Source organism: Phoca vitulina, unplaced genomic scaffold, assembly GCF_004348235.1.
Source record: "Phoca vitulina isolate PV1807 unplaced genomic scaffold, GSC_HSeal_1.0 scaffold11, whole genome shotgun sequence".
Classification (NCBI taxonomy): domain Eukaryota; kingdom Metazoa; phylum Chordata; class Mammalia; order Carnivora; family Phocidae; genus Phoca; species Phoca vitulina.
The window spans coordinates 36,690,231-36,710,148 of record NW_022589714.1 but is presented as its reverse complement, the minus strand read 5'-3'; the positions used below and the strand labels follow the sequence as shown (position 1 = coordinate 36,710,148).

The 19,918-nt window shown below is 41.2% G+C and overlaps 1 protein-coding gene across 4 annotated transcripts in view; it reads right to left on the bottom strand.

Moving 5' to 3' along the window:
- Positions 1–73: 73 nt before the first annotated feature.
- PLA2G7 (phospholipase A2 group VII) overlaps positions 74–19,918 on the bottom strand; it is a 42,226-nt gene continuing 22,381 nt past the window's right edge. For 2 of the 4 annotated variants that reach the window (XM_032409698.1, XM_032409700.1), the window contains 10 exons: positions 15,212–15,333; positions 14,608–14,755; positions 13,019–13,112; positions 10,722–10,790; positions 10,052–10,178; positions 9,032–9,145; positions 7,819–7,910; positions 6,189–6,359; positions 2,051–2,199; positions 1,148–1,611 (listed from right to left, as the gene is read on the bottom strand). In XM_032409698.1, coding sequence (XP_032265589.1) covers positions 1,481–1,611; positions 2,051–2,199; positions 6,189–6,359; positions 7,819–7,910; positions 9,032–9,145; positions 10,052–10,178; positions 10,722–10,790; positions 13,019–13,112; positions 14,608–14,755; positions 15,212–15,333 — 1,217 coding nt within the window. In that variant the 3' untranslated portion in view covers positions 1,148–1,480. Of the gene's footprint in view, positions 1,612–2,050; positions 2,200–6,188; positions 6,360–7,818; positions 7,911–9,031; positions 9,146–10,051; positions 10,179–10,721; positions 10,791–13,018; positions 13,113–14,607; positions 14,756–15,211; positions 15,334–19,918 lie in introns of all 4 variants that reach the window. The other 2 variants (XM_032409697.1, XM_032409701.1) reach the window with 2 other exon arrangements.

Sequence of the window (19,918 nt, the reverse complement as noted above, 5' to 3'; positions counted from 1 at the left end):
AGCATTATCTAAACAAAGCAATGTACATACCTTAATTAAAAACTAGTTTATTGCTAAAAAAATAACCATCATCTGAGCTTTCAGTGAGTCGTGATCTTTTTGTCAGTGGAGGGTCTTGCCTCCGTGTTGGTGACTACTGACTGATCAGCGGGGCGGTTGCTGAAGGCTGGGCTGGCGGTGGCAGTTTTAAAAAATAAGACAACAATGAAGTTTGCCACATCGATGGACTCTTCCTTCCATGAACGATTTCTCGCGCATGCTGTTTGACAGCATTTTACTCACAGAAACTTCTTTCCAAATTGGAGTCAGTCCTCTCACACCCTGTTGCTGCTTTCTCAATTAAGTGTAACTCCTATCCTAAATCCTCTGTGGTCATTTCAACGATCTGCACAGCATCTCCACGAGGGGTAGATTCCATCTCAAGAAACCACTTTCTTTGTTCATCCATAAGAAGCTACTCCTCAGCCATTCACGTTTTATCATGAGATGATAAAGCAAGTCAGTCCCATCTTCAGGCCCCACTTTGAATCAAGTTCTCTTGCAATTTCCACCCCGCCTGCTGTTACTTCCTCCACTCACATCTTGAACCTTCAACTTGTAAGAAATGCAATAAACTGCAATGCTCACTAAAGCAACATATGCCTGTATTGTGCTATTCTGCTTCCACTTCATACAGAATTAAAGAACACAAATAAAACTAATTGGAAACATCAACCAGCTAAAAGTAATTCTGAATGTTTCCTTTGTTATCCTTCACAGCCTTTGGGTGAATAATGTATTATAACTGGAATCCCTGGCCTGTCTTACGCACCTTTCTTGAGTAGGTAGAATCCACCAGAGAGAATCAAGTAAAGGCAAACAGATTATCAACTCTCTTTAATCCATTTTAATCTGCTGCATTTGCCTTGTCTCCAATATTCTTACCCTTGGCCACTCCCCATTTATTTACCGTATTGAAATTGTTTAGTATCCCTAATCCTGTGGTAAAATAATGCTTTTATCATTTGCTTGATCTAATTTTTCTTCCCAAGACCAAAAGTCAAAGGGAAGTGCTTCTAAATTCTACCTAGAATACCATGTTGCTAAAACTCAATTCTACTCACAATAAAAAAAGAAAGGGAGGGGGGGCATGAAAACCTGTATTGTATTTTTATGGAGGATTATGTCATTGCAACATGTTTTCATTAGCATTGTGCCCATTTTGATACACTTGTCCACTACAGTAATGTAAAAGTCGTTATTTTGACACTAAAAAGCATCATTTTACTAAAATTAAAATTTAGGCTGGCATGGTTTTGATATACATCTGTCTTTCTTTACATTTAAAGAAAAAAAGTCCTAGTCCAAGCTTCAATCACTTTTATGGTATAGTCTACATTTTACAATATGATTTATTTGAGAAAATACATTAAAATCATACACACACATACTTTCAGACCATTTTTAAACAAGACTTAAAAAAGTGCTTTTGATCTAAATTCTATTGCTCTGTTCCTGTAGAGTTCTGTAGAGTGACATGTTGGCTGGTTGTGTTAATGTTGGTCCCTGGAATAAGATTATCATCTTCTCCTTCAATCAAAGAATCCCACTGATCAAAATCTTTCTGCAGTCCTGTAAAATAGAAATGGTAATAAGCATAGAAAACTTTTTGAGAGCATGAAACAGCTCAGTGCCTCTAGGTGGCAGCACAGCCTCACTAGTGACAGATGATTACGGAGACCAGGTCCCCTCCCTGGGAGCTGCCCACGGCTGGGGCTTCTGAGTAAGAGATGGGACTAGACACCGAGCTGCCAGGCCCCTCAGCATGGGAGTCTGCCAAGTCTGCACAGAAAAACTATTCCCTTTAACAGGCCGACTTGCTGCTGTCTGGGATACAAAGCATGCAAAGCAGCAGAATTAAATTTCTCACGCTTTTGTTTTCAGACTGATTTACTGCTATGTTACCTTGTAAACCAGCTGGAGACAGTTAAAACAGGACTAATGCTGGATTAAGACAGTTTTGCCCTAAGAATCACCTGGTTTATGTCATGAAATACTCTTAGTTTCTTACCTAAATGTTTTTGTAAAAATGCTAATGAAGCTCTGTTGCTAAGATCAAGTGCTACATTTGAATCTATATCTCCTTTTAAGGTGAATATGTATCCAACTATTTTGCCAGTGGCAAAAGTGAAATCAGCAAAATTCTGATGGACTGAACCCCTGCAAGAGAAATGAGACATTTATAAATCACATAGTTTGGCAAAATTATTTTTATAGTTAGGGTGCAGCAAGTACCCTAGCTGGCTATTTACTGAAAACTAAGGGAATAAAACTTGAAGATTTGATCTCTTTAGCTGTATTTGCGGGTCACAGGCTGTGCATATAAGGATCTTAGAGTATATATTCATCTTCCCTTCTAGATAAAGATTCCAGTCTTCCTTGGCATCTTGGCTTTAGAAGAAATGATTCCAGCTCTTTTTTTTTGAGCCAATACAATGTATTACATGTTGCAGGGACTGTGTACTCAGAGCCAGAAGCCTATTATATTTGCTTACCAACACCACCTAACTTCTTATTTGATGCTAATCAAAACACACTGCATGTAAGCCTGGGATTAAGTAGATTTAAGGAAAAAAACCATTTTCCTTGTATTATTTAAGCTTATATCTTATAGGTATCATTTATGAGGCTCCTTAAATCCACTGATAGCCTAACATCAAGTACAATGGCCTTTTTTTAGTGCTCATTTTCTACTGCCTCTGAGACATTTGACACTTTCTTGCAGGGTTTTTTCCCCCCTTTGTTTCCTTGACCTTCTCTTCCCTTGTTTGTACCTTCCCTTCTTCCCCTAACCACTCTGTTCTCCACTGGCTCTTCACATACATAAAGACATTCCTCAAGATTCTGTTCTCAGACCAAGTTTTACCCACTGGGTGGTCTTATCTACTCCAAAGATTTCATGTATAATACACAAATTCTCTACTTTCCCAGTGTGTGGCCAGACATCTCTACCCAGATTTCCCTGGCTCAAGCTAAGAGATTCCAAGGTTAGAACACATCTTTCCAGCCCCACCTGGTGCACCTCTTCCTCTTCATTTTGCTGCTGCTTACAAGCCAACCACCACCCTCTGTTATCTATACCCGAACCGGAGCCACCTGCCTCCTGTTCCTTCTTCCCTGCTTCCAATCACAACCTGAGTGTCAGAAGCACAAAGCAGGGAGAAACAGGGTCAGGAGCAGAAGCCCGGATGCTACCGACAGGGCAGGAATGGCCTCAGGAGGAGATGGTGGGGGAGAAAGGGAGGGAGCAGTCTAAAGGATGAGAGGAGCAGCAAAGAGCAGGGTTGTAGTATCCCGGGAAGGAGAAATAGGGGAAGTCCACAAAGTCAAGGTCAAATGGATGCAGAGAGCAAGGTCCAGGCTGCAATAGGCTGCTGGGCCTTTTATGTCCTTGGTAGGGCCAGTTTCAGTACACTGGTGGGGGTTTTGGAAGCTAGCCCACAAGAATCAAAGTGTAAATGGACACAAAATCTAATGATGCATTGTATGGTGACTAACATAATAAAATTAAATTAAAAAATAAATTAATTAAAAAAAAGTGTAAATGGAAGTGAGGATGGACTATTCTTTCCAGGTTCCTAGCAGTGAAAGGAAGGAAAAGACGTAGAGTAAGAGTCTAGTAAAGAAGTGGGGTTGAGGCAGGCTAGGCATTCTGCATTATTTCTGTTTTAAAATTAAATAGACTTGCGCATCCAAATATTGAAGTCCTTAACTAACTTGAAGCTAAATTGAGGTCCTTAACTAAACTACCTAGACCCTCCTCACTATTTTTCTAAAGTCTCTTGATCCTTCAAGACAAATTCTACTCCCATGTCTTCCAAGCAGCCTCTCCTGAACACCTCAGGTGGAGAACACACCATTCTCTGACCCCGTAGGGTTTACTGCCTATTTGGTTTATGTTTCCTTCCCACCCCCTCTTTTTTTCTTTTTCGAAATAACCAGGTTTCAGAAGAGGGATGAGCTCTACCTTGGAACATCACACTGTGAGTTCAAAACTCTATTGGGGTTTCTTTTTCACACCCATGATATCAGCATATCACTGATGTTCAAGGGCATCCGATTATAGCTTTGGGGGAATTTATAAATTCATATTCTTTCTAAACAGGTACACATTGCAGATCTCAGTGCTCTGCCCTTTTTCCCAAAGAGTTCCTAGTCTAGGCTGATGATGGAATACTTCTCCCTACCCCAGCCCCCAAATGCATAAGCCTGCTCCTGTGTTTAAATAAAAATAGCATGTATCCTAATGCAAATTTTAATTATCAGTATATGAAGAACTTACATTAACTCTACTCAAGACAGCATGGTACTGGCACAAAAACAGACACGTAGATCAATGGAACAGAATAGAGAGCCCAGATATGGACCCTTAACTCTATGGTCAACTAATCTTCTACAAAGCAGGAAAAAATATCCAATGGAAAAAAGACAGTCCCTTCAAGAAATGGTGCTGGGAAAATTGGACAGCTATATACAGAAGAATGGAATTCGACCATTCTCTTACACCATACACAAAGATAAACTCTAAATGGATGAAAAACTTCAATGTGAGACAGGAATCCATCAAAATCCTAGAGGAGAACAGGCAGTAACCTCTTTGACATCAGCCACAGCAACTTCTTTCAAGACACATCTCCAAAGGCAAGGGAAACAAAAGCAAAAGTGAACTTTTGGGACTTCATCAAGATGAAAACCTTCTGCACAGCAAAGGAAACAGTCAAAAAAACAAAGGGGCAACCCATGGAATGGAGAAGATATTTGCAAATGACACTACAGATAAAGGGCTGGTATCCAAGATCTATAAAGAACTTCTCAAACTCAACACCCAAAAAACAAATAATCAAGTCAAAAAATGAGCAGAAGACATGATCAGACACTTCTCCAAAGAAGACATACGAATGGCTAACAGACACCTGAAAAAATGTTCAACATCATTAGCCATCAGGGAAATTCAAATCAAAACCACATTGGGGGCGCCTGGGTGGCTCAGTCGTTAAGCGTCTGCCTTCGGCTCAGGTCATGATCCCAGGGTTCTGGGATCGAGTCCCACATCAGGCTCCCTGCTCGGCGGGAAGCCTGCTTCTCCCTCTCCCACTCTCCCTGCTTGTGTTCCCTCTCTCACTGTCTCTATTGCTGTTAAAAAAATAAATAAAATATTAAAAAAAAACACAACAAAAACACATTGAGATACCACCTTACACCAGTTAGAATGGCAAAAATTGACAATACAGGAAACAACAAATGTTGGCGAGGATATGGAAAAAGGGGAACCCTCTTACACTGTTGATGGGAGTGCAAGCTGGTATAGCCACTTTGGAAAACAGTATCGAGGTTCCTCAAAAAGTTAAAAATAGAGCTACCCTATGACCCAGCAATTGCACTACTGGGTATTTACCCCAAAGACACAGATATAATGAAAAGAAGGGGCACATGTACCCCAATGTTCATAGCAGCAATGTCCACAATAGCCAAACTATGGAAGGAGCCGAGATGCCCTTCAACAGACGAATGGATAAAGAAGATGTCATCCATATATACAATGGAATATTACTCAGCCATCACAAAGGATGAATACCTACCATTTGCATCGACGTGGATGGAACTGGAGGGGATTATGCTAAGTGAAATAAGTCAAGCAGAGAAAGACAATTATCATATGGTTTCACTCATATGTGGAACATAAGGAACAGCATGAAGGACATTAGGAGAAGGAAGGGACAAATGAAGGGGGGGAAATCAGAGAGGGAGACGAACCATGAGAGACTATGGACTCTGAGAAACAAACTGCGGGTTTCAGAGGGGAGGGGGCTGGGGGATGGGGTAGCCCAGTGGTGGGTATTAAGGAGGGCATGTATCGTATGGAGCACTGGGTGTTATACGCAAACAATGAATCGTGGAACACTACAACAAAAACTAGTGATGTACTAACATAACAACAACAAAAAAAACTACTCAAAACATCTGCATTTTAAAAAAGAGCAAGCATAAATGCACTTAGACCCTGAAATTATCTAATATTCTCCCTCACTGAAAGTCTAAACAATGAATTTAACAACTCTATCATGCCTACCAAATGGTATCTTTTGGTGTTTATCCAAGTTTCAAGTTTCTGTTTCAGATGATGAAATAAATCACTTACTAATACTTACCTGATTGTAATCATTTTTCTTTCTTTGCCAGGTGAGTAGCATTTTTCCATTTTTTCGATATTAGAAGGATACTGGAACCGTTCTGAGTTGATAAAAAAGAGGGGCTGAGGAATTCTGGAATATATCTCATCATCCAGCGGAAGCATCCAAGCATCCAGGGCAATCCCGCACCTGCAGGAGTTTGGGGACAATGACAAAAGAAGGCTGGTTACACGCTGACTGACATGTGGAATTTCTAATGATGTTAGGTTTAATGGGCATACACCATCCTGGTTTATTATGGGTTATCTCACTAGTATTATACCTCAGTGTGGGAAGGGAATATGATTAGCTTTATAAGGTAGCGGACTTGGAATTATATAATCATTTTCTTTAGGAGACATTTAGGAATTGTGACCTTTAGAAAGATATAGTATCTTTAAAATGTTTCATTCATTTTTGCTACATTGCTTTCAAAATAAATTCTTAAATAACAATTTCTCCAAAACTGTGGCGTGTCTGAAGACATACAATATATGCCCTATTGCCCCTATGTTTCCAGACCTTCTGGACACTCTGCAGTCGATTTATTATGCCTTTTTCACAGTTAACTGTTGGACCAGTTGCTTTATATTTAGAGGTACTTCACCTGGAAAAGTGTCTGGAGGTTGAAGAAAAACATACTGGGTATATCATTTGAAAATGTAACTTGCTTTTTACAAGTAAGTTTATCCTATGTTTTTGGACCTTTTGGACACTCCACTTTATGTGCTAAATGGGCAAAAGAAGAGAATTCCCTTATGGAAACTGATTTTAAAAATTTGTGAGATGAAGTTTCATAAAGGGTCCTACCCATTTTCTAGATGGTTGGCTCTTCACGATCTCATCAAGTCTGTGATGCCGTGGTTCAAGAAAGAAAATATTTTTCAAGTTGTAAGACTGGTGTCTGGTCCTGACTCTCACCAACTGTAATTTAAGACCTCTATCCATCTTTTTAAAGAAGATTTTATTTATTTATTTATTTATTTATTTATTTATTTATTTATTTGAGAGAGAGAGAGCCAGTGGAGGGAGGAGCAGAGGGGGGGGCGGGGGAGAGGAAGAGGGAAAGAATCTCAAGCAGACTCTGCACTGAGTGCAGAGCCCAACTTGGGACTTGTTCTTATGAATCTGAGATCATGACCTGTGCTGAAACCAAAAGTCAGATGCTTAACTGACTGAACCACCCAGGTGCCCCAAGACCTCTATCGATCTTAAAGATGGAAAAAAAAAAATTTAAAAATGCCTTGCATATTGGGGAAATCTAAAAGTACTATAAGATACACTACTGATATCACAACCATTATGTCATAGATAAAATGTATATATAAGGATAAATTTCCAAGTGAAAATATTAAGCCCTTAAGCAGATAAATAAGAATGATGAGGGAAAATATATAGGAATGGGGAAAGCTTTTAATAGCAAGCAAAGTAGATGGTTTTTGTCTGGGAAAATTCATATAAGGTACTTTATGGAGGCAAAAGAACAGACTTATAAACCCTGAAGGATCCTTTCCTCATTAAGAATTTGATAAATATTCTATCTCACATGGGTTATCGCTTTCCCTCTTCCAGTAACTTACTGTTTTCTTTCTTTGCCTCCTTCTCTTACCTGAATCTCTGGTCTTCACTAAGAGTCTGAATCACTGTGGCTCCGCCAAAAGAGTGTCCAATTACTGCTATCTTATTCCTGTCGATGGAGTCCTATATGAAAAAGCACGATACATATTCATCATTATCTCACAGCTGGTTAGAATAGAATGGTTTTTCAAATTATAAAATTCTTATTCATTTCATGGACATGGTTAAGTACTCTGATTTCTTGTAAAAGAAATACATACACACACAATCACATGCACTCACACACACATATACATACACGTACATATGCATATACATATATATACACACAAATACACATGTTGAGCATTCATAGAAGTTCAGAAGTGAACTTGATGATCTTCCTAGGCACCCATACTTGAAACACCAACATCATTGCCGACTTCTGCCTCTCCCCACTCCACGTTTAATTCATGTGTTCATTCCATGCGTGTCTGTTGAGCACCTGTTCTGTGCCAGGCACCGTAGACCATTTTCAGTGGGCTCCCAGTCCACCAGTGGAGAAAGAGATACAGATACGTGATGCAAATACATCAGGGTGGTGCCAAGGAGCACACGTGATAGATAACTCACCAGCCCAGGGTTGGCAGTGGAGTACAAGAAAGCTTCCTGGAGGAGGTGATGCCTGATTTGAAGAGCAAGCAAGACTCAGGGAGAAGAATGTGTCAAGCCAAGGGAATAACATGTACAAAAGCAGGGAGGCAGGAGAGGGAGGGGCTGGCTAAGGGACAAAAACTCTTCTCTGTGTCAGGAGAACAGACCATCATCTTCTGCCTGAACTGAAGTACTTCTCATTCTCTCTATCCCTTGTACTCCATCCTCCACACACAATTTTGGGTCTTTGTTCATGCTGTCCACTTTGATGGTCTTCCACCCCCTCTCAATAGTCTGCTGAAAACTTTTGACCACCATTTCAGGATCAAGCTCAAAAACATGCAAGCGCCATCCAAGAACTTACACGACTTCCCCGGGAGGTAATGAGTTGAACCAGAGAAATTGCTATTTTTGTAGCTCAAAGCTGGCTGTTGGCCATTTCATAGCTAATGCAACGTAATACATTCCTCATTGCTGTAATATTTCGCATATCCTTTTTTTTTAATTTGCAGCCCTCTGTCATGTCATACCTTGCATTACAGTAGAAAAGCAGATGAAAAGGAACAATGCAGAATGACAGGACAAGGGAAATGGCTTTTTCTTAAGCTCACCTTCAGTTGCTCCAAATCAAACTCTAAATCTAATACATTCTTCACTGGCCTTCCACGATCAATGTCCAGAATCAAATCGAGAGCTTGGGAACACTCCTTTGCTCTTTTCTGTACCTAATATGATTATTAGAAAAAGGAAATGACAAAGTAAAAAGCTGTGACACTTATTTTAGAGTTTGTGTAGGAGTTGCATGTGGGAAACGCAGCTGATTGCTTCTAAACTGGAAATATCCAAGTGATTAGTGACTGGAAGACAACCCAGCATCATGACATGGGCTCTAGCTTTGCAGGTAGTTATAGCTTAGTGCAAATCCTAGCTCTGTTGCTTACCTGCTGTGTGAGCTCAGGGCTCACACCATCTATTGTGTGGTAATTTATTGTGTGATACATTTATTGTATGATAATGCCTCAGTGAAATGTGGGTGGGATTAAATGCAAGGACATATAGGTAAAGGACCCACTGTAAAGTCTGGCCCGCAGGTGAAAGCCAGAGTGCTTTCTCTCACCTCATCTTCCAGACACCCCTGCGAAAAAGATACTGTTATTATTCATTATGTTGTAAACAATAAAACACAGAGGCAAAACAGCGTAAGTAACTTTCCAAGATCAGCCCACTATGAAGTGATGGCACCGGCATTCAAACATAGAACGTTGGATTCTAAGGCCTGGCCTCTTACTACTAGTCCATACTGCATCTCTGTCTTTAATATCGCCTTGGAAGGGAGGATCTTTGTGAGTTTCTTTTCTAGCACTTCCGAGTTTCTAAAATTAGAAGTTCTATGGCAAAAGATTTCTGAATATGTACTGTCTTCTCTCAGGATTTTTATGTTTGTTTTTACTATGATCCAGGCTTTTCATTAAGGGAATTTTATCACTCAGAATCTTCTGACAGGTCTTTGGGGAACAGGAAATAAGAGAGTGAGGAGCACACCTTGCAGTATGTAAATGACATGAGCAAGCATCATCCTTTTGCATATGCTTTTTAGTCACCACACCTCCTCCCCTCCTGCTGCCATCTACCTGCTCATTTCGTAAGGGCATCTCCTCCTCCTCTGATTTGAGGCTTTGAAGATAGAGCCAAGACTTGTTCCCTATTTCTGCAGCAGACTGGTCTTTGAAATAGTAAGTCGCAGAGGCGGATCCATCTCTACAATGCAAACAGATTCGATGACTTACACTCGCTCTTGCTCTTCTTCATCCCCTCCCATGCTCTCCACCCCCAACTTCACTCTGATCTTTCTGACTTCCCTGTCTTCTTCCACTCTATCTTTGTTTTAAAGTCAAAGAGGCCCCCAAGGGAGGTCTAAGAAAACGTCTTTGCTACGGGTCAAGTCCACCCATTCTATCTTCACAATTCTAGGAGGTCCTTTGGAGACTCACACCAGAAATCAAATCCCAGGGCTGCCACTTACTCACCATGTGGTGAGGCAAATTACTTACCCTTTTCCAGCTTCATTTCCCTCCTCCTTAAAACAGTGATAATAGTAACGATTTAAAAGTGTTCTTACAAAGATTAAATGATGGTGAATGAACAGGGCACACAATAAACACCAGAAATGCTAGCTGCTTTTTAACTCTTGACAGTTTAACTCAGTCTCCTTTTTTTTTTTCCTCATCATGTAACCACAGTTGACAATTTCATTGATTTTTTTTATGAATCTTTTTGAAAGTTAGAGCCCAGGTGACCTACCTGTGTTCTACAGCAGCAACTATGAACCCATACGATGCCAGATCAATGCAAATAGCAGAATAAATTGTCCTTCAAAACAAAAAGAGGAAAGCATTGAGGTCCGGGGTCCGCTAATAAACCTGGGAACATGGAAGCCATTATACCCCCGTAGTAGTGCCCGGGAGTAAACCAGATAGCTGTGGTTCTCGAAGAGGGCAGCTCTGCCCCTCAGGGGATATTTGACAACGTCTGGAGGTATCTTCATCATCATGACTGGGCAGAGGGGGTTACTGGCATCTAGTGGGTAGAGGGATGTTGCTGAACATCCTACAGCGCACAGGACCACCCTCCACCATAAGAAATTATTTCCTGCAAAACGTCCATAGTCCCAACATTGAGAAACCCTGATGCGGTGATTCTAAATATCACTTTTGAGAGTTCTGGGCTTTAATCTTGGCCCCACTACTTATCAGCTATATGACTTTAGGTAATTACTGAATCTTTGTCAGCACCTGTAAAATGGGACTAACAACGCCTTTGCTTTAGAACAGTTGTAAAGTTTTCGTAAGACAGCATATGTAGGAAGGCAGTGCAGTGTCCTGCTTAGGAGAACGGGACCTGCAGTCTAATCCCTGCATTTGGATCCACCACTGATCTGCCTTGGATAAGTCACTGATCTTTCCTCTGTAATGGTGGGGGACCTGGTGGGATTACTCTAAGGATGAAGTAAGTTAATACATGTTCAGTGCTTGTAACTATGTGTCTAAAACAGGGTAAAGACTGAACATAGGTCAACTCTTATTTAAATGATTGGACACAGAATCATGTGCTAAGCAACTGCATTCATGCCCCCTTTCCATTCTTCATTCTGCACAATCTTCTCATATCATGCATTCAATAGGAAATGGCAATAGAGAACAAAAGGGAGGTAGTAGGAACTCTGTCTTCTACTGCTGAAGATACACAACCTACTCAGGAAGGGATCAGCAAACCTTCTCTATCAAAGGCCAGGACGTAAATATTTCCAGCTTAGTGGGCAATACAGTATCTGTCACAGCTACTCAATTCTGCTGTCATAGCACCAAAGTAGCCACAGACAATGCGAAAAGTGGAATGAATGTGGCTGTGTTTCAATAAAGCTTTATTCATAGAAACAGGCAGCAGGCCGGATCAAGTAGAAATCAAATAACTAGCTAGACTACAATTAAAGTACCAAAGATAATTTCTTTTGATTCATCTATTTATTTATTGAGAGAGAGAGAGAGAGAAAGAGAAAGAGAGAGAGCATGAGCAGAGGGAGGGGCAGAGGGAAAGCGAGAGGGAGAGAATCTCAAGCAGACTCCCCTCTGAGTGTGGAGCCTGCTGCCGGACTCAATCTCATGACCCTGAGATCATGACCTGAGCCAAAATCAGGAGTCAGACATTTAACCCACTGAGCCACCCAGGCGCCCCCTGAAGATAATTTCTATTGCAGATACTACCCAACTTCTTGCCAGCTAAAAGCCACCTATTTCTGAAAGTCTTATAATCCTCTGAGGTAGAAAGAAGGGTAGGCAGCTGAGAAGATGGAAGAGGAGAGGGAATGGAGGTCATGAAAATGTGCCACTCAGAGATCATGCCACAGAGAGCATAGTTCATTAAAGACCCCACCCAGCCCCTGTCCCTCTAGATCCACCACCACCAGCTAAGCTTCCTGTGGGCTGCACCCGGTGACTGGGCAAAGCGTAGGTACTAATGTAGGCCCATTCTGGTGAGATGCAGGACTCCTTTGATGAGCAACTTCTGGTCAAGCACTCCTTCAGTTGGCCTGGTCCCATCTCTCCTTGAAGTGTGCTATAATCTGAGACTCTTTATATCAATCTCTCCATTCCCCATCTCTTTCCCATGTGTCCAAGCTGCATCATGATCTGAAGGTTCTCCCTATCTTTTCCTGCTCACTTCCCTCTATCCTTCACAGACATTTCTCTCAATAAATGTCTTTTACAGGTAATCCAATCTTGGTGTCAATTTCTCAGAAGACCTAACCCAGTGGGTGGTTTTGAGAGTGTAGATATTATAATATAGCAGGGTGACAGCCAAAAATGTAAACCCTTCTTCTTGTCATGAGGCTAGTCCCCATGAGCTAGAAGGAAGGAACAAACTACTTGACAAGATAGGGCTGGACTGACCAACAGACCACAGCCAATATTTGAGGAACCCCAATTCCTCCAAGATAGGAGCTGGCATGATACTCTAAAATCTGCTCTCCTTTTGGTGGGGGGGATGCATTTGGTCATTGGTCCTTAGGAATTAAAATTGTTCAGCCTTTCAAACATTACCGGAATGCTCCAAGACCATGAGAAAAAACAATTAGTGGATATTTTTCACCAGTCCTCAGAGGGGAATTCCAGTCTGCGGGAGTTGTCATTGAACCTAGACAATGAGAGATGATAATTAGTGTTTCCTCTGACTTGAATGTTGCTGGTTAATTTAACTTACATCTTCTTAGTGTAAATCCTGACCCATGGAATTTATATTTATGTTTTTATGTACTACTAGTAAATTCATTAAAAAGTCTGCTACTAGATACCTATCAACCAAGGACCTGAAGCATGTAGTTTTTCTCAAGACTAAAAAATCATTAATCATCAGTTCCCACTGCCAGCTCTGTGCTTAAGATGAGACACTTTCCTACTTATAGGTGTATTCAATTCAGGGTAGTACCAATCCCAGGTGTTGGCAAAACTTCAAAGGGAATATTCTGAAACCAAATTGAACCTCAGGAGCATTACACTGAGAACCAGAATCTTCAAATCAGGGACTCCTTTCATTCTAATTTGGTTATGATCAAGAGAAACAGACCATTGACTTCACACTCAGCTGTGGTTTTGGATGCAGCTCTCCCACTTACCATTGATCTTGAGCAAGTTACAAGAACTCTCTGAGTTTCACCGCCCTCTTTTGTAAAATAGAGCAAATGATGTCTTACAGGGCTTTTGTGAGAATGTTACCTAAGTAGGGAATATATGCAAAGCTCCCATCTCGTGACATTAGTAAGGGCCTCAAAACATGGAAGATATTGTCTTCCCTTCCTTCACTTCTCAATTGCTGTTGTCATTACTCTGCTCAGTTATTTGTGTTCCATTTTCTCATTTATAAAACGGAGATGGAGTCATGAAGATTGGATGTGATGACCGCTCTGTGATATACAAAGTGATTTATAAAGTGATATGTAAAGTGATTTATAACTTATTCAGCACCATAAAGAGGTGTAGTTGTATTTCCATATTTCTGTGATAAAGTGGTTTTTAAGAAAACCCCAAGGAGATGTTTAAAATAAATGCCAAAAGAAAAGTTGTAGGTAGTTTTGAGAGGGAAATTTGAAGACATAGTTAACACTGGCCTAACTGTAGTGTCTGGTCAAAGAGGTAAGGAAGGAAACATCTATATTAGTGATATGTAGACAAACGAAGTGATGAATGCACAGCAGATTGTCTTGGTGAGAGAAGCTGGTTCCTTGGGGGTGGGCAATGGGAATGAGAGTAGAGTCTCCTCATTTGCCATAGATGAGAAGTTAGCTTTCACCTTCCTACCAAGCATCCAGGGCACTGGGCATCTCAGCCAGCCCGCTACTTACGCACCAGATTATTGCTCCCCCACAGTATGTAAGCAGGAAAATGAAAGACCAGCCAGAGACAGATATTACAGCCAATTGGAAAGTCTGACACTTTCACTCCCTCCATCTACCCCAATATATGCAGAACAAACCAAATGAGAACCCTTGATTCTCTGATGGTTATCTGGGCTTTTAAGAAATACTAAGTTTAGACTGGAGAAAATCTACTTTGATCTTTGCCGGAAACTTTGGCTGTTTTCAAGGTTTTCTTATATTCTAGAGCCTACAAAGCAGGATCAATGGAAATCTTACCAAAAAATAAGCTCAATATTTTGCCCATAAGCCAGTGTGTTCCAAGATATTTACTAAGACCAAAAAAATACTCTTTGTTTGGGATCCAAAGGGTGTCAGAGTGGTGGTCATCCTCTTGGGATGGATAATACAAACGCAAGAAGGTGCCCTGTAGAGGAAAGAAATTAATGTACTTTTAGTGAGGTTGCTTCTCCAATATGTTCCAATAGCTATTTTGCATACTTAATTAGTGGAGACCCAAATACCTTTGTTGTTCACAGAGAGGTCCAGAGAAAACTTTTTTAAGCTGCTGTGGTGATTGAAATACAGTAGACAGAGAAACAAAATAGAACAATATGCTTTCTGCGTGAAAAGAAAGTATGAGCATGTTGGTTTCTACCATTAAGGATGGGGAAAATAAAGAGAGTTTATTGATAAATTAGTCAGATGACAGCAACAAGTTGGGGAATGACTTAACTAGCGAAAGGCTTCTTATGGGACAAGACAAATGGCAAAATGAGTCGTTCTCAGGTGAGGGCAAGGGCAAGTTTTAAAACCCTCTAGTGGGAAATAGTAACAGTCAGTATTAGAATATAAGCATAAGTGGTATTAATCAAAGCATTACCTTCTCAGTATAATCAAACATCAAGTCCGTACAACCGACAGAATAAGATCCATTTCCTCTGGGAATTTTAGATTGGCCAACGCTTGCAACAGCCATCAGAGCTTGTATCTTATTGGCCCATGCTGAAAAAAAAAGGTAGATATTATCTCACTGTCATTCATTACACTCCAGACTTTATTATGCAAAAGAAAATTCCAAGGGAAACAAGTTACACCCCTTAGTTCCTGGCCTCCTTCATTTCTTTACCCAACTAGTAAAATACACAAACAATTACTGAGGGCCTGATGTAAGCAAAGTATTGTGTGGGGATAAAGACAGAGGTGGACACAGCCCTTCCCCTTCCCCATAGGTATTTGGGTCTCCACTAATTAAGTATGCAAAATTGCTATTGGAACAAACTGGAGAAGCAACCTCACTAAAAGTACGTTAATTTCTTTCCTCCACAGGGCACCTTCTTGCATTTGTACTCTCTATCCCAAGAGTATGACCACCGCTCTGACAAGGGAAGACAATATCTTCCATGCTTTGAGCCCTTTACTATGTTCGTAGGTTCACAAGTTAAATCTCAAGTTCCTGGGCACTGTAAGAAAGACCCTCTGTGATCTGAAGGTACACTGCCTTATCCTCTTCTTCTGCTTTTTCCTTTAAGTTATCCACCTTCCACATGCTCTAGCACAAGCTACACACTGAGCTGTCTGATGCCTCTGCACCTTAATAAATTCTATTTCCTGTGTTTGAAATCCCAATGGCAAACTCCTGTTCAACCTTTAACATCTTGATCAGATGTCAGGTCTTCTCTGAAGCCTTCCCTCACTCCCTAGACTTAGTCATTTCAACCTCAGTATTAAATCAATTTCCTGTATATATTTTTATCATTCTTCTTATCCTATATATTAAAATGATGTGTTTGCATACTCTGTCTCCCTCACTAGGCTATTTCTTAAGAGCTGTGTACATGTCTTTGGGTCCTCAGATCTTAATGTTGGCACAGAGTTGGTGCTCCGTAAATATTCGTGAAGTGAGCTGAGCTAAGCTTTTCATTGCCACTGGGCTCTCATTTGCATCAAATGCTTTATGGCATATATCCTTTTACCCACCCACTCTTGAAACTTGTTTCTCCCTGTTTTGTGCCAAAACTCTCCAAAGTACCTGCAGTTTTATCCGTTCTCCTTTCTAAACCCCATACAAGTCCGTATTTACTTGTAAGATGGTGAGTCCAAATATCACTATATCCAGACTTTCGCATTTCTTGATTCAGCTTGCCTACATATTTTCTTTTATTGGACTGTGAGAGTCTATTTCTCTGTTAGACTCCTTCAAGCTTTCCATCACATTCTGCCTCTGGCACTGAGACACTTGGAGCTATGTTAGATATGGAACTTACATTGATGTCACAGGGCATCACCCAGAAAGGTTTCGAGTTATGAGAAGAAGTCCATCTTTCATGTTGGTGACTAATGTGTGAAGACCTGCCAGTGACAAGCCCTTCAATACATAAGGCTTGCTCTCAAAGTTGGTCCATGGATCAGCATCACCGGCATCACCTGGGAGCTTGGAAATGCAGGATCTTTAGCCTTAGCCCAATGCTACTGACTCAGAAAAGCTGTGCCTATTAAAGTTTAAAAAGCACTAGGCTAAGGTACCAGACCACCTGGTCTGACACATGGGTCAACAATTCATAGTCCAAAGGTAAGGAAGGAGTTCCAAGGAAGGCAGGAGATGAATGGACCTGGGGTATTAGAGCCAGGTGATCCTATTTTGGATTCCAGCTAGACCTCTGATGCTATAATGCTCTGGCCTAGGCAATTCACTCCCCTCTCTTATCCTCATTTGTGAAGTGGGGCAAAAACACTTGACCAGGCCGCAGGACAGCTATAAGAATGAAGTGATAATGGGGGCGCCTGGGTGGCTCAGTCGTTAAGCGTCTGCCTTTGGCTCAGGTCATGATCACAGGGTCCTGGGATCGAGCCCCCGCATCGGGCTCCCTGCTCGGCGGGAGGCCTGCTTCTCCCTCTCCCACTCCCCCTGCTTGTGTTCCCTCTCTCGCTGTGTCTCTCTCTGTCAAATAAAATCTTTAAAAGAAAAAAAAAAAAAGAATGAAGTGATAATGTAAGTCAAGTGCCTAGCACGGAACACAACACATAATCAGCAGACAACTGATATTATGTGGCCCTTACCTAGTTAACTCTGGCTACCCAGATTTAAGCCCTTAGAGGAGTGTTAGCAGATCTAAACTAGACTATACCATTTTCCCTTTAGGCAGATTCAAGGTGTTTCTTCAGACATTAAAAAATAAAAAACAAAAAAACAAAAAAAACAAGAAAAACAACTTCACCCAGAAGGCGAACATTTTCAGTCCTATTTAGAAAGGCTCTTTCTTTCCCATTTAAGACTGTATACCAAGCCATGATTTGTGGCGAAAACAGGGAGACCCCAATCCATAGGGAGACGCCACACCTGTCTTTCCCTCCTTGAGGGGCGGCCGTGTTCTGCTGCGCCGCCACCCACATCAGCCATGATGTGACAGTACCGCGCTGGAGGGGGGAGGACTCTGGCTCACACATTTTGAGGAGGAGCCCCAGAGAGCACACAGCTGCCTTGGAGGTACTACCTCTGGAAGTAGGAGTTCAGTTCTAGAGCCCTGGGAGGGTTCCGAGTCACACAAGTTTTCTCTTACGAGATCTCAATGCCTCATAGGCTCTGGGAACCTTTCTCAGTCACCTGGGAGTACCCTGCTTCTCTAAAACCTGCGCTACCTCAAAGCCTCCTCACTCAGCATTCAGGAGCCTCAGGTCAAGATGAGGCTACAGGGCTGCCTATTCTGAGACACTTGACCCCTCAGGAAACCTGGAGCTGACCCGGGTTGGGGTGTAGGTCTACAGAGCCCTGTGGCTGTTCAGTGCCAGGGCGGTTGCCGGAAAGTTTCATCGGCCTGCAGCTAATCCAGTCATGGTCCTGGATTTCCTGTTCTCGAGCCATCTGTTAGATCAGGGCTCATCAGGGCTCGTCATGAAGGATGAGGCAGGAGGAGACTTGTCAGGTTGAATGGCCACCCTTTAGAGGATGCAGTTTGTGGTTCAGAACTTACATATGTCCAGTTAGCCGGCATATAGTACAGCGTAAGTTGGTGACGTAGTGTTCAACGATTCATTAGTTGTATATAAAAAAATAAAATGATGAATAAATGTGAAAAAAAATAAATAACAACTATTCAAAAAAAGGTATAGATGCACCCCAATGTTCTAAGCAGCAATGTCCATAGTAGCCAAACTGTGGAAGTAGCCAAGATGTCCTTCAACAGATGAAAGGATAAAGAAGATGTGGTCCATATATACAATGGAATGTTACTCAGCCATCAGAAATGATGAATACCCACGATTTGCATCAACATGGATGGAACTGGAGGGGATTATGCTAAGTGAAATAAGCCAGTCAGAGAAAGACACTTACCATATGGTTTCACTCATATGAGGAACATAAGGAATAGAGCAGAAGACCACAGGGGAAGGGAGGGAAAACTGAATGGGAAGAAATCAGAGAGGGAGACAAACCATGAGAGACTTTGGACTCTGGGAAAGAAACTGAGGGTACAGAAGGGAGGGGGGTTGGGAGATGGGGTAACTGGGTGATGGGTATTGAGGAGGGCGTGTGTTGTGATGAGCACTGTTGTGTTACACACAACTAATGAATCGTTAAACACTACATCAAAAACTAATGATGTTCTATATGTTGGCTAATTGAACATAATAAAAAAAGGTAAAAAAAATAAATATTTTACTTCATTTGTTACACATAAAAAAAACTTACACATGTCAAGTCCTATTTTTCTTTAACTTTAGCTTAATAGGAGCATTAGAACCCATTGAGTGCTATGAATCTCGTTACACATTTCCGGTGGTGTTCATTTGTCAAGTATTCCTGATATTCATTCCTGGGTTTTGAGACGGATTGTATATATACCAGGAATATGACATTTTCTTACACAGCTTTATGTCCTCCACTCACAAAAAGGATATCTCTAGCCCCTACTTTACCTGCATAACCATATTTACTCTATATTCATTTGGCTAGATGAATATAAACAATTATCTATTACTTTAATACTTTATTTAATAAATGATTTCTACTAATTTACAAAATATTTTTGCATTCATTTTTGAGCACTGAGAATGGGGCATTGGGCTCAAGGCTGGGGCTACAAAGATGAATAAAGTTGTGTCTCTTTCCCCCAGTTTCTGCCAGTCCAATGGCAGTTTTCCAATGATTTTCAAACATGAGGGGCATATAAGACATGTTTTGAAATTCCCACCCTGTACCAACAAGAAGTGCATGATATAAATGTCTCCTCGCTGATAATCTGCTCATCATGTAAGATGCTACTTGTTTCCAATCCTTGGAAAAGGTACTGGGAAAATTAATTTAACTAAGCTGGAAGCTCCTTGAGCTTGTCCACAAGCTCACTGTCTCAGTCACTGGTGCCTCAGCTTCCTGATAAGTGTTGTTGAATGAGGGCACCTGTGAGATATTATGCCATCTCCTACGCACATGTAGATACAACGTACAGTCCTTCCTACGGATGCTTTTACTTCCCTAACTATGAAGTAGAGCAATATTTATCAGGCACAGGGTGATGAAAGCTCTTTTGTAAATGTTACAATAAGGAGTCACCCATCAAACCTGAACAGCTAGATCCAGAGTGACCAGGTG